The sequence below is a fragment of the Corvus moneduloides genome, chromosome 20, assembly GCF_009650955.1.
Source record: "Corvus moneduloides isolate bCorMon1 chromosome 20, bCorMon1.pri, whole genome shotgun sequence".
Taxonomy (NCBI): domain Eukaryota; kingdom Metazoa; phylum Chordata; class Aves; order Passeriformes; family Corvidae; genus Corvus; species Corvus moneduloides.
Genome location: NC_045495.1, coordinates 6318237 through 6346210, shown reverse-complemented (window position 1 = coordinate 6346210; position 27974 = coordinate 6318237). Strand labels below are relative to the sequence as shown.

General features: G+C 48.1%; 1 protein-coding gene across 9 annotated transcripts in view; it reads left to right on the top strand.

The window, feature by feature from the left end:
- Positions 1-27974, top strand: part of CUX1 (cut like homeobox 1) — a 270225-nt gene that overhangs the window by 238500 nt on the left and 3751 nt on the right. For 8 of the 9 annotated variants that reach the window (XM_032130112.1, XM_032130116.1, XM_032130110.1 and 5 more), the window contains one exon: positions 278-11837. In XM_032130112.1, the coding sequence (XP_031986003.1) occupies positions 278-980 (703 nt within the window). In that variant the 3' untranslated portion in view covers positions 981-11837. Of the gene's footprint in view, positions 1-277; positions 11838-20636; positions 20774-21193; positions 21261-22386; positions 22500-23081; positions 23199-25248; positions 25333-25603; positions 25661-27758; positions 27840-27974 lie in introns of those variants that run through there. The other variant, XM_032130115.1, reaches the window with a different exon arrangement.

The following is a 27974-nucleotide window of genomic DNA, read 5'->3' as shown; positions in this document are numbered from 1 at the left end:
GTATTCATATATTTTGTTAAAAATACGAACTTCTCACCAGGGTAGTGGTGGACTCACCATCCCTGGAAGCAGTCAAACAATGAGTCGATGCAACACTTGGCCAGTAGGGTTTGGTGGTACTTGGTTGGAAATCGGACTCGATGATCTCAGAAGTCTCTTCCAGCCTGAATGATTCCACTAAAGGCCATCTTTAGTGGCATGGAAAGGGCATTTTTAGTGAAGGTGGGCATCTCCTTTTGGCCCTGGCAGACTCACATCCCTCTCCTCTGTCTCGTAGGTCCCGCATCCGCCGGGAGCTGTTCATCGAGGAGATCCAAGCCGGGAGCCAGAGCCAGGGCGGGTCGAGCGACTCCCCTTCGGCCAGAAGCAGCAGGGCGGCCCACAGCTCCGAGGGGGACAGCTGCGACGGCGTGGACGCGGAGGGCCCTCCCGACGGGAAGCCGAGCGGCCCGGAGGCGGACGAGTTCAGCAGTGCGGCCGCCAAGTCTCAGGGAGGGCCCGCCGAGCCGGCTTTCGAGGCGGGGGAAGAGGCACTGCGAGGCGCCAGGCCTTCGGAGAAAGCGGAGCCGGAGAGCCTGGAGGACACCGATGACGAGGGCCGGCTCAGAGCGCCGCGCCAGAGCTCCCCGCCGGCACCGCAGCGCCCGGGAGATGCTCTGGAGACACTGCCAAACTCTGCCACAGAAGGGGATGCCTCTACCTCAGCTGCCTCCACCTCAGTCCTTACGGGGGAGAGCTCCTACAAGTCAAAAGAAAGTTCAGAGAAAATCTCCAGTGTGCCAAGTACGAGCTCGACGCCGGCCGCAGGCTCGCAGAAAGCCAACTCTCTCCAGAGCTTGTTCGGCTTCTCGGAGGCGGCGAGCTCCAGGAACACGCGAGACAGCTCCCTGAGGAAAAAGAAAGCGGCCAACTTGAACAACATCATCCACCGCTTGGAGAAGGCTGCGAGTCGGGAAGAGGCCGTCGAGTGGGAGTTTTGAGATTAAACTGGCCCAACTCGGGAGAGCTGGGAAGTCAAACTGGACCTCTACTGGTTTTATTGTGTTCGCACTTAACCGCCCTGCGGGCCACAGGGCAAAAACGCCATAGGCCAAGGTGCATATAGAAATCAAAAAAAGGAGCGTTAAGCCCAATTTATGTTCGTGTTTTCGAGGAAGAAAACTGAAATGTGTAGTCAAGCTTTTTTGTACCCTGAAGTGTTTTTATTATTGCCCTAAGTGATTTCCACAATTTCTGGAATAACTCATACAGCTTTGCCTTGTGCCCTCCTCTTTGGTGTGGGGCTTTAAAAAAATGAAAAACAGGAAAAAAAAAAAAAACTAAAAAAAAAATCTTAAAAAAAAAATCAAACCCACATATTAAAAGGGGGCTTTTTATCTGCCATCTAATGGCTACAGAGCGATAATACACTATTATCTTCTTAAACCAGGAAAAAAGGGGAGATTTTTCAAGAAAAAGAAAAAAAAAGAAAGTTTTTTGTAGCTGTTCAGTTGCCACTAAGAGATTGCACAGTCAACCGACTCTAAACACACTAGTTTGGATTCCTACATATTTTCAAGAAAAGAAAAGAATCTTGTTGTTTGAAACTTTGAATTAAAAAAAAAAAACACATTTACTCCACATATTTTTTAACAAAACAAAAAAAAAGTCACATCAGGAAAATATCTTAATTTGTGGTAGCTGACTTAGTGTTTTCTTGTAAGTGAAATAGAATATTGACACGTAGTGCACATTGTTTCATAGCTTTAACTGATTCTGGTCTTTTGCAGCCCAGAATTTGTTTAATACACTCCATTTTAGGCCAAATCAGGACAAAAAAAAAAAAATCTGAATCTAGGTATTTTATAATCTGCTTTTTAACCTCTAACCACAGAGCACGCTGATCAGACCTCATATCTGGGAGGTTTAGGAGACAACTTAGAAGCAGCATGTACTTGATCATTTCACTTGGTTCGTAGTGTACAGGATTTCCTTTCAGCAAAGACAGATCGCTCCAAAAACGTTGGCCAGTAACATTTCAGCCTGCTACTTCGGGGCCTAGCCCGCATCCCGAACATTCAGCTTACCTGGAATCCATGGTAATGCAGTTCACGTGTCCGATTGCTGTCACACACCACTAAGAGGGACTGGAGCTGCCGCAGAGCCAGCCCTTTTCCTGCTGTTGGTGGCCATTTACTGACTCTCTTCCCACCACAAGCACTGATTTTAAATACGTTTTAGTTGTGGGAAGCTCCTTTTTTGCATGGATAAAGAGTACATGGCAATGACCAGACGGGCTCTTACCGGGGTGGAAGCAGCCCAAGCTCGAAACCAAAACCTTCGTGCTCCCAAATCCCAGTCCGGCCCGTTCTGCCCTGCAGAAATACAGCCTTTTTCCATTCTTTTATGCACAGGTTAGGGCTGATCAAAGTACAAATCCAATTCTAACTTGTCTCTAACTCCTCCTGTTGTCTATATGTATATGCGTGAGCATAGAGGTGTGTGGAAGGATGTGTGTGCGTGGGTGTGTGCGTGCAATTTTATACGTCTGTGTATTTTCTTACGTACTTGTGCACACATAGAGTGCATTACTGCCACCTTTTTTCAATAAGCTGTTTTATCAGTTATGGCTTCTACAAGTTTGCTAATTTAGACTCCTTTATTGCCATATCTTTAAAACTAACAATAGATGATTTCGGAATATATATATATATATAAATATATATATATATAATTTTTTTTTGCTTATTTATAGGTGCTGTATTTTATTATCTGATTGTTAGGAAGGGATGAAAGGGGGCAAATATTCTTTAGAGGGATAGACTGCCGGCAGTATTGGGTATAATTTACAAGATGTAGTTGTCATACTGTATATTATTGATTGAAGACTTTTTTGACCGTATTGTGTATCATTGAACTTTTGTCTTAGGTCAGCATCTTTTTGATGACACTTTAATGGTGCATTCATTACATCTTAAGTTTAATTAATATTACTTTTCTGATTTTGGGGGAGGGAGGGATGGGGGAGAGGAGTTCCGACTTTAAAGGTATGTTCCCAATATTACACCTCAGTGTGCTTGTATTAATTCATTAGTAGGATTTTTGACTGTAAGATGTGAAACCACATTTCTTGCATGATGTTTTAGAACTTATGTATTTCATTTACAGTCTCTTAACATGCGACAGCAGCACTTAGCGCAAGTTTTCACAAATTTAAGAATCAGTACACTAAAATCCATCCTTCTCACGACTAAGGAAAGAAGGCTCTAGGAGGCTGAAAGGCAGGGATTTATTTCCTATTTTCACTGCTAGCAGTTTCAGGATTCCTCCTTGGGTAATTGGGGACTCGTGATACGAAACTAAAGCTGAGGAACAGAGAGAGAGCAGCTGCCCCTTTCTGTGATGAGCTGAGGGGACAATTGGCAGTGACAGACACCAGGGTGTGGCAGCACATGCTGGGAGTGCTCCTGGCTTCCCACTGGGGGCGCGGCCAGTCCGTGGGAACTGGGTGAAGCCAAGGGTGACCTCTCTGTACCTGTCCAGTGTCCTGGTTTGACTTCCAAAGCACAGCTCCGTGGATAAATGCACGTCCTGGTAGAAGTACACATACCTTAGTACAAGTCATGACAAGCTGCATCTCCAGCCAAGAGCAAAACTTCTGCCTGGGAGATGCAGATATTTTCTTAGGTTCTTTATTTTTTTTTTCTTTGTTGTTGTTTGGTTCAGGTTGGGTTTTTTAATTAATTCTAGGCAATACAGTTGCCAGTCTGTTCCTACTGTCCTTGTCTGCTGATTTGAGACCCATGTGCTGGATGCAGTCAAGTGGTTACTCTCGGCTTTCTCCATAGTGAGGGGTTTTTTTCTGTTTGATGATTTTATTTTTCTTTTTTTAAGTTAATATTCCCCAAACTGTTCTTGTGCCTGTGTCTATCTGATTGCATTCCATGATGCTTACTGAGAGCTCTGGCTGCATTGTACGACAGCAGAACTGTATTCACAGGTCGCACGCAAATGCAGCACTTAGGGTCAATCTCTCTTCTTAATAAGCAATACGTAAGTGCCTTGAAACATATCTTCTTTTTTTTTTTTTTCCCTGTTTATTTTTGTTTTGCTTTTCAGGTTTCCACTAGTTCTTTAGGATTCTTTAGCGTGCGCCCAGTTTTTAATGCTGTAATGATTTTTAAAAAGCATATCTGTAGCTTGCCCTAGAGGAAATCTTTCTTTCATAACACTAACTGTTAATTCTAAGCTCCATTATTCCATTTGAGTCATGTAATTTTGCTGGATAAAGACAGCGTTCAGAAGTCAGAAGTCACTCCATCCTGCCAAGGGTTGTCATTGGGATCTATTATAAAATTAATCAAATAAAATGCTGTCAGTATTTCCTATATTTTTGGCACTTTATTAATGGCTTAGCTCCTTTTGCTGTTTCATATTTAATGATCTGCGTTGAATGTGGATTAGCCTGCTGAGATGCTGTTGGGGTGATCTCCTGCCCAGAGTCACTTTGGGTTCCTTGGTGACCTCCTGGTCCGAGGGCAGGGGCAGAGGAGCACCCTCAGACCTGGAGCTCAGTGATGCTCCCGGGGTTTGTCCCGGTGTTTAGCCAAGGTCACAGCTGCTTTCTGTTCCAGTGGGAAGTAGGATGGATGAGTTGAACTACTGCTGAGGTTCTCGGGTTGGACATGAGTTACCTGCTGGTTTTTCTGGCCAAGCCCCCCCCAGTTTAGGGACTGAACTTAACACTGCAGGGTGTGAGCGATAGTTGGGATCAATTTGGAACTCACCCTTGGGAGGAAAATGTGCTTTGGAATAACTTTTTTTTTTTTTTACTTAATTCAAAGGATAAAAAGTTGAAGGAAAAGAAATGCCAAAGAGCAGCACAGTACAGTGGCTGTATCATCCCTTGGGTGCTGATTCCAGGGGAAGGGAATGTGTGACATGGGGCTCATCCCTCGTTGCCAGCGTTTCTTTTCCTGATGGATAAAAGCACAGGCAGTTTTCAGGAAATTCATCATGCCAGAGTCTGTTTTTCCTGAGGTTCTTTATAAGCATTTTATTTTCTCTCTATTTCCAGTTCCATGCTCTTACCAACGCTGTGCATGAGGGGCTAGGGCTGTTTTAATAGAAATACGTTTATGTTGCAGTTAAATTGTTGGTTTTTCTCTCTGGGTGATTAGGGAAGGAAAAAAGTGCAGTGCTTTTTTTGCTAAAAGCCAGGGAAGAGTATCCCGTGGCGGAAGGGTCATGCAGTGGGATTGTCAATACACTTCCATTTTTGAGGATACAGATTTCAGACAACAGCGTTGCACATGTTTATTGGCAGAAATACATTTAATTACATTTGCTTTTGATACCATAAAATTTGACCATTTTATTTATTCATCTGTAAAATGCCTATAAATAGAGCCATCCTTTAAAGGAACTCATATCAGTGCACTCTGCCCATATCATGAATTAGCGAGTCCTTTAGTTATAAACTCCTTGCTGTAATAGGAAAGATCTATATTACAGTTAAAAAGAAAAAAGTATGTGCCTTTCTCATTAGCTAAAAGATCTCTGCATTATTTTTACCTAACTGGTTGATATGGGATTGGTGTAGAGCAGGGAGGTCGTGAACACCACAGAATTCTATGCAATATTTTCCAATCCAATTACTTAAAAGTCACTATTTTTCAATCCTTTAACAGGAGAAACAGTAAGTTAGAGAAGTGCATCGTTCTGCTGGTAATTCAAACTACAAAGCTGATAAATTGACATAAAATAGGATTGAGGGAAATGTGACAAATTGATGTGATGAAATAATGGAAAATGCTAACAGTGGTTGCAGTCCCCACAAGCACAGCTGCCATCAGAAGTCTGTCATTTCCCATCTTAAAATAAATAATTTCCAATATTCTTAAAGCTTTTATGAATAAGAATGCTCCTGGCAAAAACAGGGCAGGTTAGAAACAGAAAAAAATAATCACATTTTGACCATACAGAAATTATGAGAATACACACAAAAAAGTGATTGGGTTTGGACACTTTGCACTTGGATCCAAAATGTTTTATTTCAGCTGAAATGCCGCAGTAATCTGTGCCTTTAGCAGGGTTGTGAGAGATCAGTAGCTTGGCAATTTGTGGCAGACTGAAGGTGGAGTGGTGACATTTTTAACCTGCACATGGAGGGCACCATTTTTGCTTCATTTGTGTCTCTTCCTGCAAAGGAGTTCCTGAAATTCTCTCTGATTTCCTCTTCACCCAGTGGATGTTCTCTGTCTTCAGCCACCGAGTGTGGCCGAGCTCCTCTTGGAGACTCTCAGGAGGAGAAGAAGGAAAGTTGGTTTTTAGGTGGGGACTGGATTTAACATTCCCTAAAGCTAAGTCAGGGCTTTCCTGTGAGTGTGGGCAGTTTTGGCCCTGGTGTGACTGGCTGGTTGTAGCCTCTTATCCCTAAATTTAACTCACATGGATAAAACATTGGCAAAGCAGGACTGGGTTAACTCCTGTGTTGTTCTGCCCTTCACTTTCTGCTCTGTGAACATCAGTGTTTTCTTTGTGTTGCATATACAATCAACTTTTTTTTTAAATAGAGAATTTTAAAATTCTATACAAAGGAAGGACCTTTCCCCCTCCTCCTCCCCGCCTACCCCCCCCAATCAGTTTAAAGTCTGGTTTTAAATTGCAAGGAGAATCAGTGGCATGGGAAGTACAAGATGTGAATTTCTTTTCTGATGCAACCTTCTTAGTTCAAAAGGGGTGTAGCAGTCCCTGTCTCCTTCATAACTATATGAGCTCTAAAATGTAGAAATATAATTTCACCATTTCTTCTTTCCTCCCCATCTCTTTTATAGGATATATTGACTATGCCATATATAAAGTATAGTTAATAATGGACTTTATAGCAAGAAAAGCCCTTTATGCCATGCCTAGGGACTGATTTGTCCTACATGAGCAGGTCATGGACTATACCCTGCCCTATTAATATGCAAGGATAGAATGGTTTTGTGCTCTGAACGTGAAATTTATCCTTTTGGAGAAGATTAGCGTTAGGCCTGTGCACTTAAGTTTTCAAAAAGCCTTAAAAACAGGTGTGTAAGTGGTGCCATCTCTGTCCTCAGGGATGATTTCCCCCCAGCCAAGTGGTACTGTGGCATATTTAATAGCAGTTGTTAGTTAAAAGGTCATTTTCCAGTTGAAGAAAGTCATTCGTTGAACTCTGTTAGTGAGCCCCTCACCAGCATCCTCTGGTACAATCCAGCTTTTCCCAAGACCTGGGCATCCATATCCATCCCAAAATCCTCGGCTCTCTGTGAAGTCCATGTTTCTACAACTCTTGTGAATGAAAAAAAACCCTGATGGGATTCCTGGGCTTCATTTTCACTGCTGTTCACAAACATGTTCTGGCACTAAAGTGCATTAAAAGAAAATGCCTCCTTTTAAAAAATTAGTAAGATTATTGTATTTTTTCCTTGTCCAGCTCTTCTATAAAGGACAATTCTGCCATTATCCAGCTTGCTTTACTCATGGTGGGGTTGGGAGATTTTAGCCACAGTTCTGTAAATTTCCTGTTATTAAAACTATTTGTTTCATCCCATTATTTCAGTTTCTTTGGATTTTGAACCAGCTGAGTGCAGAGAGCAACTGAATCCTTAACCATAACAACCAGTGCAGGAAACAGTGCAGCACAAGTGATACCCCTGTGATGTCGTGTCTTTGGCTTTCTGTTTGAACTCTAGAGATACTGGTAATACATAGTACAATCTTCATCCAAAGATCCTTGGAAATGGAGAGTCATGCACCGGAATTTCCTGCTGTTGTGGTGCCACACCTGATTTTTGCACGGTTCCTGTGTAATTCTGGTGGTGTCACAGCAGCACAGCCTCTCTCTTGACAGCAAGAACGGGAGTTGTGTTCTCTTCTGTCCGTGTGGGTAATTAATATGCATTTTTAGGAGTTGTTAAATGTGTCTCCGTGCATCATTCCAGGATGGAAAAGCCCCTCTGTGTATTTAGCATTTGTGTGCCCGGTCTTAATGGTGCAGCAGAATTGCTGCAGCCAGATTTGTGGAATCATTTGGGATGTAGGTGAGCGAGGGCTTAAAACCAATATGTATTTTAATGGGCAGAGGATGCCATTCCCCACTTGTCAGATCCACTCCCTGCTGTAAAGAGGGGATTAGGCACTGGAGAGACCAGGCTGCTGGAGATGCATGGGTTTAACTAATGAGGACAGGGAAGATCATGCTCAGAATACATTAAAATGATCCCAAGGGTCTGAGATGTGCAAGAGCCAAGGAATTGGAAAGGAGGGGTCAAACCTTGCCTTCAGGTTTGGCTTCCTGCAGGAAGTTAACATCCCAGATATTTGCACACATGTCGTGCACTCCCTTTATCAGTGTACAGTGGGAAGGTGGACAGTACAGACATATTTAAAACAATCACAAAACCAGCTGATGAAGTAAATTCAAGCCAAGTATGGAATTAAAGCAAGCAGCTCAGCCTTGCTCTCCCTTAGCTGAAAATTGAAGTATTTGTAGGAATGAGGTAGAAATTTTCTGTTAGGCAGCTCCTCTTGGAAGGCGAGTGTCTGTGCTTTCAGGAGAATAAATAAAACTTGGCACTTGACTTGCTCTGAAGTACAATCTTGTCTCCAAGTAACTAGGAAAAATATTTTTGCAATCAGTCTTTCAATCAGACTTCTCTCTGGCTTTTATTAGCTTGTGTTGGACCCTTTGTGCTATTTGATGTGTTATTTATATGTGGGTAAGTTATTACTAGCTTTAAAAGTGTTTCCAAAGTACCTGGTTACCTCTGGATGCTGGTACAGGTGATGCAGGGAGTACTTGAGCATCTGGTTTGGAAAGGAAGAGCGTGGGGAACAAGCAAGGTCACATCTGTATTGTACTTTTCCTTGATTAGGGCTTCCATTTCCTTCTCACCTTCTCTTGAGAGATGGAGTTCATGGATCTTTTCTTTTTTTATTGTGGGGGAAAGATATTAGTCAAGCTCGAAATGCTTTTATTTTCACTCAATAGGCTTATCATCAAAATCCTGTATGTTGCCACATTTCCCATTAAGTCTTTAGGTTTTGCTTCCTGAAATTTCCTCTTTCACTTTCTCTACTTGGAAAGCTATGTGCCTTATTTCCTAATCTCTTCGTGGAGAATAATCTAAAGCACAGTGATCTGGCTTGCAGCATTCCCAGCCGCTTTTCCTTTTTTTTTTGGGGGGGGGGGCGCAAACACTGATGGAGCATCCCAGTGTCCCAACACTGGAACGTGCTCGGCTGCCGAGCACGCCCAGCACTGTGTGAGGAGTCTTTGTGCAATAGAAACTCTGGTTCCGTGTCTGGGGGGTTCCTGTCCCACGGCCAGCAAGGGCGAGCTCTGCTTCCAGAGAATTCAGGTTCCTGGGGGGAAAAAAACCCCACATCCCTGTGGGTTAGTGCCAGCAGCTCTTGGGATGGGACTCAGCCATCACCCAGCAGTTGATGCTCGTCGGGCTCAGTCTCGCCCCGTGCACTCGTAGGTCTGTGAGTGTGCAGGAAACCCCCATGGGCTTCAAACAAGGCAGTTGTGTGTCCCTTTGTGCCATCAGTCACACCTGCTGTCCCCATTCCCATGCCCAGGGCCGTGCTGGCTCTGGGTGGTGAGGCACTGTCGGGTCATTCCAGTCTGGATTTGGTTTTGTACAGAACAGGCTCTCCCTCCCCCGGTACCCTCAGCCCTCCTTTCCCAAGCTTGCTCTCTCTACAGCATCATCAGGTGAAATACACAGAGGTGGTTTGTGATTAGGACAACAATCTCATATTTCCTATTTATGAGGTTAATTTTTAACAGTTTCTTTTTTGTCGAGGTTTGTTTTTTTGTTGGATATGAACACAACAGGAGTATTTACATATCACTGGTTTGGGTTGGAAGGGACCTTAAAGCTTATCCCATTCCAACCCCCTGCCGTGGGCAGGGACACCTCCCACTAGACCAGGTTGCTGTCCCCTAAATGGATGTTGGAGAAAGCTTGGGATATCCTAGAGATGCAGCAGGTGGTGTTGGCTCGTAGTATCCTTATCATTGTGCCCCTGTTGTGTTTTCTAGAGCAATCATTTTTTTTTTTAAGAAAAAAAAAAAAGTATTTTATCTAAATGCCTAATAAATAATATTATTTAAATAGTTTTTAAAATAATTTAGGACTGAGAATAAGAAGCCTCAGTTGAGAGAGAAGAGACTTAAAATATACAGAGAGAGAAAATACCCTGAGCCTCCTAGAGCCTCTACTGAGAATTTGCTGAAGACGCAGAGCCCCTGGTCAGAACACATTGCAATTAACTCATGAGTGTTCATTTAAAATGAGAGACTGGTTTCCTGTGATGTTCATCTTTGTTGGCATATGTTTGACTTTCTGAATCCAGAGCTGACTTCCTTCTCATTCAAAAGTTGGTCAAGGAAAAAAAAAGAAAAAAAAAAAAAAAGAAAAATAATAATTCACCTTGTGCAGCAGCAACTTTTCCTGGTGTGAGCTCTGCAAATCCACGTTGTGCATTGATCTGTGGCACAGAGGGGTGGTTCAGTTTTGCTGCCAGGTCAAGATGCGTTCAGACAGACTTTTCCCTGGCGAGGTGGCCCTGGAGAGCAGGAGAAAAGCCGGACTGCAGCCCCAAACGCGGGCGGGAGCGCGAGGGAGGGACGGGCCAGGGCTCTGGGCAGCGCCGGCCGGTGCCAGGTCCCCCCTGGCATGGGCAGAGAGGAGGATGCTGAGCCAGCTGCAGGGCACAGCACCACTTCTGTGGCTTGGGAAGCAAATTTGCACTTTGCCTTTCGAGGGTGTCCCACTGAAAAAAAACCATCCAGCGAATTTCCCACGTCAGGTTCTTTTTCCTTCTGGTGTAGTCCAAAAAGAAACTGAAAATCAGAGTAAAGAAAGTGTAAGTGTTGGATCAGCTCTGCCAGACTAAAGGTTGTTCCTCTTGGAATACTCTATGCATTTCTGTGGTGAAAAGCATTTTCTCCCATTCCTTGCTGGAAATGCTGTGAGAATGTCACACGTACGAATTTGGACGTCGATCCCAAAGCAGATGGAGGCTGGGGAGGGGGGGATGTTCTTTTTTTTCTTTTTTTTTTTTTTTTTAATTGTTTCCCTCATGTCCCTTTTCTTTTCTTTTTTTTAATTAAAAAATTAACTCTTTGCATTTGTGCAATAACTACTTGCCATGAGAATGGGCAGACCTTGGAAATGCCCCGACTACTAACACAGCACAAGATGAACTCGAACAGAAAGTGGTGTACTTTTTCCTGAGAACTTTTTTTTTTTTTTTTTAAATAATAAGCTCAGTTTTTACCCCAGTGTATTGTGGTGTCTTACATTTTTAGCAGTATTTTATATTTTTTCTGTAACGCACTAAGTCTTAGATGTTTTTAGAGCTTGTTTGTTATATTCACAATCACGGATTTTAAAAAAAAAAAAAGAAAAAAAAAAGATCCTCACAAAGACCCAATTGACCAAAAAAAAAAAAAAAAAAAAAAAAAAAAAAACAAAAAAAAGTGTCATTTTTTTTGTACAAGTAGCTTTGAGAAGCCCACATTGTGTTGCTGTGACTCATCTTTTGTAACATTTTATTTCTTGGTATTTGTTTAAACATAAAAAGTAAGAGTTTATCTGGCTGGCAGTGCAGGGCAGCGCTCCCTCGTCAGCAGATGGCATTGTTTCTGTCTTTGTTTGGTTTAGCCATAAAATGTTTGTTCTCAGCACTGTACAACGGTCCCTATATGATATGGAGAAGCAATATCACTGTATGAAACTCACACGATGTATTATTATTATTATTCACTAGCACCCTAGGTGTGATAATTGAAGTAAATATCTTTTATACAAACACAATTCCGCGTGGGCTGTCTTTTCTTGAGGTGAGACCTGAGTCCAAGCAGCAAACATTTACATTGTGCTTCTGGTTTGGTGATGCCCTGAGGGATCAAAGGGATGGTTTGGTGGGATTTCTGTTTGGCCAGGGGAGGAAAATTTGCTTTTTATGTATCAGTTCCTATGGAGAGTGTGTGTGTGTGTGTTTCCAATACCTCAAATGCTGAAGTGTTAGATATCCAAAATGTTCAGTGAAATCCAAGTGTGGCCATTCCTGCTGCAGTCAGTGGGAGGTGGGCACCAGCTCCACAGACAGAAAATACGTATTTGGGGTCTGAGACTGCCAAGGGGGATTGTTTTGAGCACCACAGCAATACATCAACTAATTTAACAAAAAAAAATCAGTTATCTGAGGTTGGAAATGCTTTAGATTCAGAAATGAAAATGTCAAAGAATTTTCCCAGATATTTGGCTTACTGTTTATTTTTACAGATCCTTTATAGGGAAATAAATTCCTCATTTAGTGCTTTATGGGATGTTCCTATAAATACTCTCAGTATTTAGAGTGAGGAGTTTGGAGTTTGGTAAAGAATAGATGCTGTAATCCATCCGTGGGATTACATTTTTAAAAGTAGTGGAATAAATCATTTTTTTGGATGCTCTGGGTGTCAGGTAGAGGATGTGTGTGTGTGTCTGTGCTTACCTGGGTGCTCTGTTTTCCCTGGCGTGCTCGTGTCTGGTTTTTTTGTGAATTGAAGGTTATTTTGGGGGACCTACCTTGATTTCCATCATCTCCTGCAATACATCCCTGACACATTTTTCCTACCAGGCTGTCGTGTGCCTCCTCCTAGGAGTTTCCTGTGGAATAGGAGGGTCTGGATGGATATTTGCTGTGGTTCTGTCCTGGGAAGTCTGTCCTGGACAGCAGGGACTCGGGCTGGGATTTCCCACCCCAGTAAGGGTGGCACTTTGTCCAGCTCCATGTTGGTGTCCAGTGTGTGTCTTTGCCATTTTTAGTTCTGCAGGCAGGGGGGAATTCTCCTCAAAATGTATTAAAAATGCGACTGAATGCCTTCATTTCATGATAAATGTGCATTTTCTGGTTTTGAAGTGTCTGTGATGGGTTGTTCCACAGGATGGAAAGGTTCAAGGTTTAACACTTTTTTTTCCCCCCCTGTTCTTTAATGACTGGTCCAACTGTTGATTGCTATAAATGGCATTGTTGTGTATAATTTGACCCTAATTTTTTTTTAAGCTTGATGCTAAACAGCTACACTATTAAAATGCTATGCCTCAGGTAGGTTAATTTGTGTATTTGTAACCTGCACTTTTATTCAGGTGGTATTGGCAAGAAGCTTCTAAAATCGTGGTCATAAGCAAAAGGTGTGTTAAACTTGTGAAAGCATAGACCTGGAGAAGGTTCACAGCAGCTCACAGTTTTGCATCTGGGATAAAGCCAGGCTGTTCTCTCAAGCCTAAATCCCAAAAAGTTAATTTTGAGAAGTTAGGAAAGCAACCCAAACCACAAAGAAGCATCTGAGAGGTCAGGAGCAGGTATTTATGGTCTTTCATGGAGATAGTGGGATCTTCTGTGATAAATTTATTGGGGCAGCCCTTCAAAACCATGTCAAAATTCTCTTTTTTTTGGAAGAAGTGTAAGCTGGGTGTTCCCATAGACCTTTACTGGTTGGAACTGGGACATAGCTGTGAGTTCCTGCTGGGACAGAGCTGCTGCTGGGGATGGATGGGTGAGGTTTGCATAGGGAATGTTACAGGGATTTGCTGGATTAATGGGAAAGGTCCTGGCCATGGTCCTGCTCCTGCCCTGCTGTCAGTGAGAGCCAGTTCAACTTCCAGTGGGAAAAGGGATGTTTTTTTCACATGGCATCGTGTTCCCACCAGGTAAGAAACTCTGAGTGGCTGACATGGTGCTTTTGAGCCCCACTTCTTCCCATTTGGAAGTGTTGTCATTTTCTCCTCAATATTTTTCTGTTTTAATGGAAGTGGTGAAGGAATTGTGTACTTGCCAACAGAGGGCTTCAGAAAACATTATTTGATTACAGCAGAGCGTTTTATTTTCTTTTTGCTCCAAGCTATGGGAAACTGATAAGAAAATTCAAACTGTTTCCTTGAACTCTTCCAAGTTACCCATGTAATTATCTTAGTACCCTTGGAAATAATCCCTTCTTGTATGAAATCTCTCCCCTTACAGAGAGAATTTATTAAGCAGTACTGGGTTTCTTTGCTGGGGGCTGTTTATTTTGGAGTGGCTGGGCTAGGAGGAAGGGGAAGGAGAAATCCTTCAAACCTTCCCTTCCCAGCAGGCCCTCAAAATGTGAAAAGAAAGGGAGAAAAGCAGGGGAGGGAGAAGAAATCTCACCTGCAACTGGCAGAGAAACCCAGAGAGCTGGGAGGGAGCACCCATAGAATCATGGAGTGGTTTGGGTTGGAAGGGACCTTTAAAGGACACCTTCCACTAGCCCAGGTTGCTGCAAGCCCCATCCAGCCTGGCCTTGGGCACTTCCAGGGATGGGGCAGCCACAACTTCTCTGGGCACCCTGTGCCAGGGCCTCCCCACCCTCATCATTTAAAAAAAACTTCCTTAGATCTGCTCTGAACCAGCCCTCTTTTAGTTGAAAACCATCGCCCCTTGTCCTGTCTTGCTTCAGTTTGGTGGCTCCTTCTCTCTTCCCCAAGGCCATTTTCCAAGCTGGCCCTGAGGGCACTGAGGACTCAGAGAAGGATGAGGATGTGTTGGAATGAGTGTGGCAGCTGGGGTGAGAGGACTTTTCCCTGTGCTCCCAGCTGTTTGTCACTTGGGCAGTGGAAGTCTCAAACGTTGTTCTCAGGGTGTTGGACATGATCTGCTCTGCACTTGTCCCTGTTTTCTCTTGTCTCTTTGGCAGCACATGAAAATAAAACTGAGCAGGGCTGTTCTTGCTGCCTTCACTGGTGCCAGTCCCAGCCCTTGCTGTCTGGGACTGCTCAGCTTCTGTATCATCCCTGCAGGACCTCACTGATGTTCTTGATGTCTTCTCTTACACCTCTGTATCTGCAGAGAAACCTCATCTCTGCGCTCCTGGAGCTTTTCCAGCCCTGATATCTGTGCCTGAAGACCAGGGAGATTGTGCTAGAACTTACAGATGGCTTTCAGAGATGTTGTCAATCCTTTTTTTTCATCCTCTCCTTGCTTTTTCTGCCCTTTCAGAAGCCCTGCAGAAGGTCTGAGCAGAGAATGCCCTCGTGGCAGGTACAGATGGACCAGGACAGCCCAGAATCAGCATTGCAGGCTGAGATGATTCCCAGACTAATAATCCAGGCATTTTGGCTACTCAGGTGCTCCTAGAGCTGACTTGACCTTTCCTCCCTCCCTGGAGATTACTACAAAAGTTGCTTTAAAATGTCCCAAAAGCCCGATTCTTGTGTGTTTCTGTAGTATTGGTGGGATCTGTAGAGCACTTGATCTTCAGTATCTTTTTTCACTCTGGGGGGATTTTTGGCAGAGCAGAGGCCCTTTGGGTGACAGGGATTTTTCATTGTCTCGTGGGAGGTGAGATGCACCTCAGCAGATGGCTCAGCTGGCCTTTTGCACTGCAGCCTGCCCTTCAGCCTTTTTCTCTGAGGAGATTTGCACCTCAGAGCCCACAGACAGGGCTCTGGTGACTTGTAGAAATATTCAATCATTCCCTGCCTCCTTGTCCTGTTTCTCAGCCTGCTGACAGCTCCCAGCAGTGGTGGCCCCAAGGAAAAGGCTTTGCATGAAGTTGAGGCAGATTGAGTGACTCCCACGCACTCTGGGCCAGGCAGAAATGTTGTCCCTCACCATGAAAAGGTCAAGACAGAGCTGGAACCATTGAACTGTACAGTGGTGATAGGCCTTTGACAACCTTCCTGTTACGGGAAGGGTTTTGGCTCAGATCTTTCTGCCTTGGCATCTTCACAGGCCAAAAAAGAGGGCAGAGAAAATCATCTTGTGCATCCAGGGTTGAATCTGCAGTGTTTATGCCATGTGCTCCTCTTCCCTTCAGCTACAAAGCGCAGGGTCAAGGTCGAGTCATCTCCCGTTGATTCTCCTGGAAGGGGAGCAGGACTTTGGGCAATAACAGCCTTTTCCAGACTTCCTTAAAAGCTAAATGCCAAGTGTTTCAAGAGCCTGAAATTGGGCCTGAGTTTATGTGTAAACCTTGGGTGCTCAGGTAGAGCCGGAGGTGAGACTCTGTTGGCTTGAAAAGGCTCCTGGAGAGCGATGCCAAGAAGTCTTGGCACTTTTTTCATCATGGGGAAGAACAATGATTTCACCTTGGAAGTAACTGTCCAGTCATGAACTGGAGTAGCCCAACATGGGGAAAGGTGAAGAAGCTGGAAAAATCAAAGAGCCCATGGCAGACCCAGTTTCCTGCTTCTTCCTTTGGCTCCTGCTCCTCGCCCTGGCACTCTCAGACACTCCTGTTTGTGTTGAGTGAGTCTCCAGCTTTGAGCCTTCGTGCCAAGGCACTCCAAGGTTTACTTATCTTACCATCATCTTCCTTCCAGTCAATAAAATACACTTCAAGCCTTTGAAGTAGTGGGTTTCAGTGCACTTCAGTTGACTTTTCAAAGAGAGCTCCCAGCATGCCACATCACTTCTCAGCTTGTTTTCTTTTTTCTTTTTTTTTTTTTACGGTTATGTAAATTCAGGGAGGCCAGACAGTAATGGAGGGAGATTAAAAAGTTCCACGAGACAAATCAGGGTGTGAACTTGCAGAGCATCAGCTAATTTGCCATAACTGCCCATGTGTGTGCTCCTACCCCCATCCTTTCAGCTACACCACTTACCTCTCATTTCCTCCAGGCTCTGGGGATCCACATGAGCAGCTACCCCGGTCCCATGGATGTGTAGCAAGTTACAGCCTATCTCACCCCAAGGTGATTTATTCATCTGTCTGTATCCTCAGTAATCAAGCCACCATCTTATGGAAAGATTGCCTCTCATTTATTTACGTCTGGCCTTGTAACTTCAAACTAAGTTGCTAGTGTGTCTTAATTTTCTCCATCTGTGAAAACAGATGCTGTTTATTTTGGATGATTTGCCAAGGGAGCCCAGTTGCTGGAGCTTCTTAGAGGAGTCAGAGTTGCTGTTGATCTGTGGCAGCACTGGGCTCAGGTCTCGGAGGCACTCCCAATGAGCTCCTGCATCTGCCAGGCTCTGCTCCCCACCAGCGTGGGGACTGGGGCTCCAGGGCTGTTTTCCTCAATAATCACTTCAAGGATTTAACCTGCAGCTTTGGAATGGCAAGAGACTGACAGGGCTGTTCACAATGAAAAAATGGTGAGACTCATAAAAATCTTTTCTTCTCTGTTTGGGTTTTGTTCCCTCTCTGTGTGAGGCACCTTTGTGTCCCACCACATGGCCTGTCCATAGAGGTCCTTGATGTTATTTCCAGAAACATTCATCCCATGGCAGTGCCATCCATGGCTGTGCCCCTTGGGCACACAGAATTCTCAGAAGAGACATTTCTTCAGAGCATTTTCTTTGAGCAGAGGCTCTTCCAGGGTGTTCATTCAGTGTTTGGCAAGATATCATAGAATTATTTAATGGTTTGGGTTGAAGGGAACCTTTAACATCACCAAGTCCAACCCCCTGCCATGGGCAGGGACAACTTCCACTAGACCGGGTTTCTCAGGGCCCCATCCAGCCTGGCCTTGAGGACTTCCAGGTATGGGAATAGTCCAGTCTCAGCTTCTCATTTTCTGCATATCAGACAAGGGGAAACCAGCTCTGTCTGTGCCAAGCTGGCACTGGAGCGTGGCACCGGCCAAGGCAGGTGGCTTCTGCCAGTGTGGGGCTGCCCAGTCCCTGTACTTCTGCTCTTTTCTTCATAAGGCCATGGCAATGTCAGGCCTGGCTTCTTAAAGGCCAGAGCTGGCAGAGTTTGAGGCTAAATACATGGTTTAAAACCCACTTTCCTCAGGACTTCACCTTCTTTTGTCCCATTGCCTTCTGCAGTACCTCTCCTCTTCCCGGCCTTTGAGGTATCTGCACATCTGAGGGGTCAGAGCGAGGGCTCAGCAGCTCAGGGAAGACAAAGGCAGATTCCCTTTTGCTGGATCTCGATGCCTGAGCTGCCCTGCCTGCCTGGCAGAGCCCTGCTCCCGCTGCTGCAGGTGAAGAGTCGCTGGCACAGAAGTGACGAGCTCGCGGGTGGCCACGGCCCCTGTGAAAAGAGAAAGTTATGATTAAAAAAAACCCACCAAAAACCAACTGTGAGGAGTGACACTGATGGGGAGATGAGAGAGAAGCTCTGTGCATTTGGTTGCTTTCAGTGTCAGGCACAGTTCCAGCCTTTTCTCTTTTCATGGATGGTTTGTAGAGGACTGACCAAGGCCGAGTGAAACCTAAGGGAAGGAAGGATGCAGATTCCTTTAAAACTGAGAGCTCTGCTTCTTTGGGGACCCTTTTTTCTCTTAAATTGAAAGCTCAGTCCATGTAACTCAGAAGCCAAAAGGATCATTTAAGAGAAAGATGCAGGAACTGGGATCCAGGGCCTGGGTCTCCTTCTGCAGGCTCCAAAGCTCAGCTCTGCAGAGGATTTTTGGGCAGGGTGGGAGGCCAGGGAACACGTCCTGCCCCAACTCACCTCCTGGTGTAGAGCACCTTGGGCAGAATTGGGCCCCCCAGCCCATGTTTGGCCAGCAATAGCTTCCCAATTACATTTTAATGAAATTTTAAAAGACAGCCAATTGAATAATTAACCATAGGGAAGAGGTTTTCTTCTTTCCAAATCTCATTGATGCAAATACTTTGCATCAGGCCACCCATGTTTTGGAGCAGGCAGAGATTCCCCATTCCTGGAGAAATACTGACCTCCAGTGGGATGTGCCTTTAGCACAACTACTCCTGCTCGATCCTGAGTCTTTTATTGGGGGCTCTAAAATGTAAATATGCCGAGGGGGAAAAATAAATCCAGGTGGTGTGTTCAAAGCACGTGTCACCTCTCTTTCACTGTGGTGAGGCTTGGTCCTTCTGAATAACATGGGAAGGGGAATGGCTTTAAACTAGAAGAAGTTTGTCCAATCTAAGTTTAGATTGGAAATTGGGAAGGAATTCTTCCCTGTGAGAGTGGGGAGGCCCTGGCACAGGGTGCCCAGAGCAGCTGTGGCTGCCCCATCCCTGGAAGTGTCCAAGGCCAGGCTGGATGGGGCTTGGAGCAACCTGGGATAGTGGAAGGTGTCCCTGCCCATGGCAAGGGTGGAATGGGATGAGCTTTAAGGTTCCTTCCCAACCCAAACTACTCTGTGATTCTATTACATGAACACAGTAATTGTCTTTCTTATTGTTTGGGTTGAAAAAGACCTTTAAGATCATCGTTACCCCATCACTGCCAAGCCCACCACTAACCATGTCCCCAGGTTCCACATCTACAAAAAAAAGGGGGGAATTTGCACCAGCAAAGACCCTGATTCCTGGAAAAGCAGTGTCACTTTGGGCATCACTTTGAGCTTCCATCACTCCAACCCTGTGGTCAGGGCATCACTCCCTGTGCAAGGACCTCCCTCCACAGCTGTTTTCAGGGTGTGTGGAGCATTTCCCAGCCTGGCAGGACTGGGAGAGCTGGAATTGAGCTATGCACACGTTGCACCCCTCATCTGAAGGCTCAGAGAGGGTAGGAGCCCTGAGGACAGCCTGCATTTGCTGCTCCCCAGGCAACCCCTGCACTTCTTGCTCCCTGGCTGTTGATAAATGAGGAAATTTTTTGCCTTCCAGCTGTCTGGAATTTAGGGGAATAATTACAGCAGGAATTATCAGGGAGGGACTGGAACAGCTGGGACCTGAGCTTTCACCCACCTGGAAACCCAGGCACCAAGGGACGGATCCTGCGTCCCCACAGTGGAGGTGCTGGCAGTGCAAAGCATCAGCCCTGAACCTGGAGCTGAGCAGGTTTTCCAGCCAGGGAGAGGCCCAGACACTGCTGGCAGCAAGGGAGAAAGGTGAAATGAGTCAATTCCTGCTGCAGGACAGTTTTGGGATGGATTTGCCAATGGAACACGGAGCTTGCCCTGAGGTGCTGCCCCTGTGCCTCTCGCTGTAGCTGCAGCCCTCCACTGCTTCACATCTGGGCTGGGGTTATGTGAGGGGAATGAGAGGTTTTTGTTTTGCTCCTGGAGCATTCCAGCAGTGCCTGTTGTGGTTTAGGGTGTGGGTTTTACTCTGGGGGGCAACTGGAAAGAGGGATCCTTTGTAGAAAATTGGCTGAGCGGGAACGCCGGGGGCTGCACAGCCTGGCCCAGTGCCTGGGGCAGGAGTGGTCCCACCTGAGCCCCTCCTGGGGGATGTCCCCCACCCTGCTCCAAGCCCCCATCTGCCCTGTGAGTGCCTGTCCCAGCCCCCACAGCCAGGGGAGCCTCTTCCATCACCTTTCCCGTGCAGACGGGATCAGTTCATGGGCTCAGCTCCCCCCATCCCTCTCCAGGTCCCCCGACTCTGCCCAGCCAGGATGCTGCCAGGTACCCCTGGGGCTCCAAAAATACCTTGCTGATGCTTTAAAGCAGCTGTGCCAGTGCAGGCAGCTGCTTGCTCCCATTGCCTCTGGCACTGGGATGTGGCACTGCTCCTTCCCAGGGACTGTGCCCACCCTGGGGCATCTCCAAGGAGGGCTGGACCCCTGGTGCTGGGCAGGGATTGCTGCTGTCCTGCTGCCCCCAAACATAAGGAGAGAACAGGGTTGCTGCTCTGAGTTGGCTCTGGTGCTCCAGGTGGGGGTTTCTCAGCTCTTTGGTGTCCCCTTGGCACAGTTTGGGGTTTGGGGCCCCCCGGGTGACAGGCCTGGCTCTGTCTTGCAGTGCGCTGTGCCGAGCTGCAGATCCAGCTGACGGAGGCCGTGTCCACCCTGGCTGGCCAGAAGGAGCTCGTGGCCAAGCTGGAGCACGACCTCAGCACCATCCAAGCCCTGTCTGCCGTGCATCGCCCGGATGCAGAGGTACCCCCCCCTCCCCCCGGCCCCGGGCTTGGCTCTCAGAGCTGGAAGTGTGAGGGAGTGTTCACCTCCTCTTTTTTCCCTTTTTAAAACTGTTTTTCCTTCCTTTTCTCTCTGCCTGATATTTCACCCAGCAGAGATTTGCACGGTGCCCGTGCAGTGGGGAGGTGCTGGCGTGGGAGGGGGTGGTACCAGTGGCACCCAGGAACCATCTAGCCCTTCTCCTTCCCAGGCAGAGGCTGGGATTTGAGGTTGAACACCAGCCTTTCCACGCTGTGTCAGTCCTGATCCTTCCAGGATGCCCATCCAGCAGGGATGCAGCTGCAGCTGCCAGGGCAGTAGCAGGATCCAGGAGGGTTTGCTTTGCCCAGGCACCTTTGGGTGGGTGGGAAATGCTTAACCCCTTCTGCTTGTGCTGCCCAGGGTGCGGCCACCCCCGGCCTGGAGAAGATCCCTGAGCCCATCAAGGAGGCCACGGCGCTGTTTTATGGTGAGAGGAGGGAGTGAAACTGGCGCTGGGACACCCCAGTGCCATGGGCAGGGTGGTCAGTTGTCCAGGGGTGGCAGCACGAGGAGGCTCCTGAGCCAGAACAGGCATCACCTGCTCCGTGTGTCCCTCACTGGGACAGTTTTCCATGCTGGGCATGATTTGCCCATCCTCTGGCTCCTCCCGAGGGGTGCAGTGGGCACGTGCCAGGCCTGGCTCTGTGCTGAGCTGGTGAACCCAGGCTGAACCAAACACCCTGAGCTCTGTGCTCTGCCTCCTGCTCTTCCCACACCAAACCCCTCCAGAGCCAGCCAGTGAAACATTTCCTGTACATCAGCCCCTGCGCTGAGGTCTGCAGGAGAAAATGAATCAAAAAAAAATAACAACTCTTTGCTCCTCTGGGAAAAAAACAACAACAACAAAACACTTCCTTTCCTTTTTTCCTTTCTTTGCTTGGTTTTTGGGTTTTTTTTTTTTTGGTTTGTTTTGAAAGGTTTTGAAAACACAAGATAAACAATATCACAGCAACAGTCCCACCAAGCCAAACAACCTGCAGCCACCCCTCCTGCACTATGAATAACTGCTCTGTGCAGCTGCCTGACTCATGGCCTTGGGGACACATTTCTCCTTGGCCATGGACACCACTGCCAGGAAGAAAGAGCAGGGAGGGATGGCCACAGCCCCCCAGGCATGCTCAGAGCCCCCTCATGGGGGGCAACCCATGTGGGACACCCAAAAAATGGGGCCCTGGGCATAGCAAGCTGGTGGTGGATGAAGAGTCAGGGTAGGGGAGAGAAGGGTGTGGATGGAGGGGCTGGTTGTGGCTCTGGGGCTTTATTTTAATGCTGCAGCTGCTGCAGAAGCCAGAGGAGAGATGGGGAGGGTTGGGGTCAGGGAAAGGCAGATGTGGGTTGCAACAAATAATGCAATTGGTTTTCCTCTCCACTTCCAGGGTGAGTCCTCAAAAATGAAAAAATAACCCATAAATACCAGTCCATGTTGTAATAACTGTGCACAGGGGTTTATCTGGGTGCCCCCAAGGTCCCACAGCAGGAGGACCATGAGCAAGCCCCTGGGGTGGATGGTGGGCATCTACCAGCTCATCTCTCACGCCAAACCTCGTCCACAGGTCACCCTCCATCCCCTGGCACCTCATTCCCTGAGGGGCAGGTGGACTCACTCCTCTCCATCATCTCCAGCCAGCGGGAACGCTTCCGGGCCAAGAACCAGGAGCTGGAGGGGGTGAGTGTGCTGGGGAGGGGGCTGGGGGGCTGCAGGGCCTCAGCCTGGGCTGGCTGCTCTGCTGACCTGCAGGGAATTTTGTACCAACCGCTCACTGCAAGCATGAGGAAAATACATCCTGCTGTGAGCAGGACCAAAGCCTGCCCCAGCCCATGTTGTTCCAGCTCAAGGACAGGTCCAAATCCCTGTGTCCCTGTGCTTGGCCTCCTGGCACAGTCTTTGGGGTAGCCATGGAAAAAACATGTAGAGGATGCATTTTGGGGTAACAAACTAAAGGAGAGCTCAAAATAACCCTTTCAAAGCTGTCAGGTTGTGTCTGCACATCCTGTGGGAGCCACATCCCATCCCAAAGTACCCCTCAGCCACCTTGGCTGCCCCAGCCCTTCTTTGGCCACTGAGGGATGGGGTTCTTAATGGTTCAGGACTGGGAGCCCCGTTCTGCCACACCTGGGACAGTTTTAATTAGGGAGCAATTTGAATTCAGAACCAGGGGGGTTTAATTCCTGAGAAGGGACTGAACCCTGGCTGGATGCACTGAATCCCCCCTGGCTGGATCCCATTCTCCCCCTGCCCCCCGTGCAGGAGAACCGGATGCTGCAGCACACGGTGCACGCCCTGCAGAGCGAGCTGGACAACCTGAGAGCTGACAACATCAAACTCTATGAGAAGATCAAGTTCCTGCAGAGCTACCCTGGCCGGGTGAGTGTCCATCTGTCCATCTGTCTGTCCATCCTCGGGCTGGGCTCACACGGACAGACAGCCCACACAGAAACTGCACATTTCCAATATGCAGCTTGCATGGAAGTTGGAGCTAATTGGGGTGGGAAAAGATGCAGTGCTCTGTCCAGAGGAGCAGGGACCCCACCTTCCTGCCAGGAAGGCAGTTTAGAACTGTGCTGAGGGGTCTTTGAAGCCAGAAGCCCAAATTTCCTCCCTACTAGAGCTGCTACACCCCCCTTTGATGCTCACTGCTGGCAATGTGGTGCTCTAGCAGGTAAATGTGGATCCTTCTACCTGAGCAGGCAGCCAGGGGTTAAACTGGGACCTCCTGCAATAAATCCCTGCCGTAGAGCCTGAAAAATAATTCATCCTGTCCCACCTGTGCTCATTCCTGAACTTCTTGTAGCCAGCAGAGAGAGCTGCTCCCTGAGCAGCCAGAAGACAGACAAAAGAGAAGAAACCAGCCCAAAATCATCCCAGTAATGCCAGGAGGAGGCTGGGAAGGGGGACCAGACTTGTCTGCAACCTGCTCTGCTCATGCTGTGTCGCTGAGGAGTTCATCCCTGGGGGTTTGCAGGAGGGGCAGGCTGCTGCCCGGGAGCTTTCCACTGCAGCCACTTCTCCGGTCAGAGCCAGGCTGTCCTGACCTAAAAATGCCAAAGTGCCACTCACAGAGAGGACACCCATTCCCTGCCATCCTTCCCTCTCGCTGCTGCCTTCCCGTGCTGCCTGGACCGAGTCTGTTTTGTTGATGGATATTTTAATAGCATTTGGGGGTGGGAAACTCCTACAGCTGTGAGGGACCTTATTTGGTTCTTTTATTTATGCCTCCGTGATGACGCCAGGTCGTCCCCTCTGACATATTTTCCCGTTTCTCCTGCGGAATATCATATCCATGTTTATCCTCCGCCACAAGGCAACCCCTGAATGCCATTGCCATGAGCTAAAGAGCAAAACCCTCCGTGGCAGCAGCGCTTGGGATTGCATAATTCACCCTCTAATGGGGCATGTGACACGTTAAAAATACTCATCAAAGATCGCTCCACCGGGCCAGGCTGCGGCCAGTTCAGCGCCCCTAAATGGTCTCATCGCGCTGACCCGAGGCTCGGGTTTCAGTGTGTGAGGGCTGGTTGTTACTAAAGGTTTACACGGAGGTGTAACAACCAGCCACGGGGCTGGGCAGGGCAACCTTCTGCACGTAGGAACAGGTCCAGAAAGCCCTCGGGGAGTGTCAGCACTGCCGAGCTGGCTGGGCAGAGCGGGAGGTGGCACCGGGCTGGGACAGGGCTGGATTCGCACCGGAGCGAGCAGCCAGAGCTTGCAGCAGGCTGGTGGCTGCATGTGCTGTTTCCTGGCTGGGTTTGGGCAGGAATGATGTGGAATCTGCAGTTCCTGCAGAGGTGGAGGAAGGAGGAGCAGGGATGTGCAGGCTGCACGAGCATCCTCGGGGCTCGCTGCGGCCGAGGCTGTGTAAGGGGGACCTCTGTCCCAGGAGAAATATAAAATCCAGCCTGTCTGAACCCACCCAAATCTTTCCCTTCTTTCAAGAGGTTTTCTTCGTTTTCCTTGCCCTTTTTCCAGTTTATAACAGCTCTGTGTTTGGACAATGATTTGCTCCTCCTAAACCGCTGTGTCCATCCTACCTGGCCCAGCAGCAAAGGAATTCAGGGTGGGATTTGCAGTAGCCCAGCTGAGCCCTGTGAGGACGACACAGTTGACAATTATTCCATGGAAAGGGCCAAAAACAGGGAGACACAGGAGAAACAGGAAGTCCTCATGGCAGAATCCCCTGGTGTAACAACCCAAGGTCCTTTCCAACCCAAACCATTCTATGAAGAAATGATTTTGTTCAACAGTTCCCGTTGTGCTTCTCCTTTCTGAAGGGGACAGATGCTGTCGGCCCCGTGGGTCAGCTCTGGGCTGTGCTGCTCCATCCTTTGGGGGTCATTTCTTCCAAATGGGGGACCTGGGGGCTCTGTCCTTGTGCTGGGTGTCCCTGCTGGCTCTCACGCTGCCTTTGCTCCCACAGGGCAGCAGCAGGGATGACACGGAGCAGCGCTACTCCTCCCAGTATGAGGAACGCCTGGACCCCTTCTCCTCCTTCAGCAGGAAGGTATGAAAGGCCCCCCCAGCACCCTCCTCTCCATCAGCCTCTGTCTGCTGTGGGATCATGCCCAGATGAAATCCAGGGACCTCTGATAGAATGAAACGCACTCAAACGCCCTTTGCTTTCAAAAATAAAAAATAAATAAAAGTCACTGTGCCCAGATGATGGCTGGGAGTAGGGGGAAATAGGAGCATCCTGTGGCACACAGCTCCTTCCATGTTTTGCAAACCCCAAATTAACCCTTTGAGCCTTAAAATCCTCTGTGGTTTCCTTTCAGGAGCGCCAGAGGAAGTACCTGAGCCTCAGTCCCTGGGATAAAGCCACGCTGAGCATGGTGAGTGGCTGCTCTGCCAGCCCTGGTGGGAGCTGAGAGGTTTTTAACCCAGTGCCTGCAAGGGAATGGGGCTCTTGGGCAGTGGGAAGGCCCCATCCCTGCTGCCCCAGGCAGGGGTGCAGACCACACTGGGGCCATGCTGGGTTCGGGTTAGGAGCAATTCCTTTCCTCCTGTGCTGTCCAGGGCAGCGGTGGAGCCACCATCCCCAGAGGTATTTAACAGACATGGAGATGTGGCACTTGGGGACGTGGGTAGTGGTGGCCTTGGCAGTGCTGGGGGAATGGTTGGACTGAAGGATGTTTGAGGTCTTTTCCGACCTACACAATTCTGATTCTATTCTGATTCCAAGCACCTCTCCTCTGGTTTGTAGCGTGCTGGGGGGCTCAGGGCTGCACCCCCATCCAGAGTCAAAGCCTCCTGCATCAGAGACCCCCCCCAGAGAGCCCCAGCACCCCACACATCTGGGGAGAAGGAGTGTGAAGGGCTGCAGAGGGTCCAACACTCCAGGGAAGATCTCTGCCCCACACAGCACAGCATCCTCAAGCACACAGTGACTTCTCATTGCATTCTCCATAAAAACCCCTTCCCAAGCCCTGATCCTTCCTGCTCTGGCTCTTCTTTCCAAAAAAGTATCAGGGAAAATGCTGGGGAAGCTGTGGTGTCTGCAGCAGCTGAGGGTCCTTGCCTGAGCCAGGGAGGGCAGGAGGCGACTGCTGCCACTGCGAGCCTGGGCTGCCATCTCTTAGGGCTGAACTTTCTGAGCTAAAAATGTGGTTATTGAGGAAATCTGACTTATATTGGAATTTGTGGCATTAGCAGCAGGCTCAGGATGGGGTTTTGGCTGAGTTAACCCCCAGCTCTCCAGCACAAGGGAGGTGAACGTGGGACTGTGGGGCTGCAGCAGCCCCAGAACGCAGAGATATCCTGCAATAAAGGCAGAGTTGTCATTTGCATAAAAACCAAGCAAATGCCAACATGAATATGGATTGTGTGGCATGCCAGCACCACGGAGAATTAATGAAAGGCATTCACAAAAAAAAAACTGACTTAGGGGAGTTATTCCTTGGGAATATTTAAGAACATAATCTTGTTTGTTACAGCAGCCTCCGCTGTGGCCGTGAATAGCAAAGACGATTTCAGCCCGGAATGGGTTTGGTGGGAGATCTGTGGGTTTTAATGCCAGCTTTGGAAAGCCTGCATGGTGTTTGGGGAATGTGCTTATGTCCATAATGAGTCCCTGGGTTACAGCAGGAATAAAGAGTGGCTATGAAGGAAGGCAGGACCTTCCTTTACAAGCCACTCCTCTACTGCTCCTGATTTTCATGCTTTTGAAGGGAGGCACACGAAGGATTTCCCACTGGGATCTTGGTGTGATGTGCCAAAAGGGCTCGGGTGTCATCAGGGCCTGGCTGTGGTTCAGTGACCTCTCCAAAATGAGGGGTGGAGGGCGATTCAACCCCACCCCACAGGTTTCCAGCCCCCAATGAGGTTGGGCAGCCCTGTGGGGTGGCACAGGACTGGCAAGGGTGGAGAGCAAACCTTTTGGGACAGACCTTGCAGAGCCAGAGCAAGGGGACACCAGGGCCCGGCTCTGGGAACACCAGCACAGCCTTGGCTCCAGTGCCCTGCCCAGGAGGCGATGAGGGGATGCTGCAAATCACAAGTTGTTCGAGCTCATGAATTAAAAATGTGCAAGACTTAATTACTGCTGGGGTTTCTCTGCGGAGCAGGCACTGAGGCAGGGCTGGCACAGCAGGAGCGGGGAGAGCCGCTGGAGAGAGCTGGGTGAAAGCAACTCAGATAAACCCCCAGAAGAGTTTTCAGTAGGGGCAAGCCCACAGCAGGCAGCCCTGAGTCCACCTCAGTTTGGGCAAATTTGGGCTGAGAGCGTTGGCACTTGTGCAGCCGCTTCGAAGGAGCGTCACTGCTCGGAGGTGGGCGTAGGTGGGTGGCAAACACCACCTCACTGCATGTTTGTGTAGGGTCTGGCAGGAACAGGCTCCCAGTCCTGGCCAGGCTCTCTCCAAGGCTGTTTGAGGAGAGCTGGTTTCCGCTGGCCCCCATCGAAGTGGGATTTTCCACTCTGCTCTTCTGCAGGGGCGGCTTATCCTGTCCAACAAGACCGCTCGGACCGTGGCCTTCTTCTACACCCTGTTCCTGCACTGCCTCGTCTTCCTGGTGAGTGTGTGGGCCACAGGGGGTGGGCACTGAGACAAAACATCTGCTATCATCCCCTCCAGGGGGGATTTGGGCTGGTTTAAGATGTGCCAAGCAGAGCGTTGCAGCTGCGGTGTCAGTGGCTCTGGAGGCACG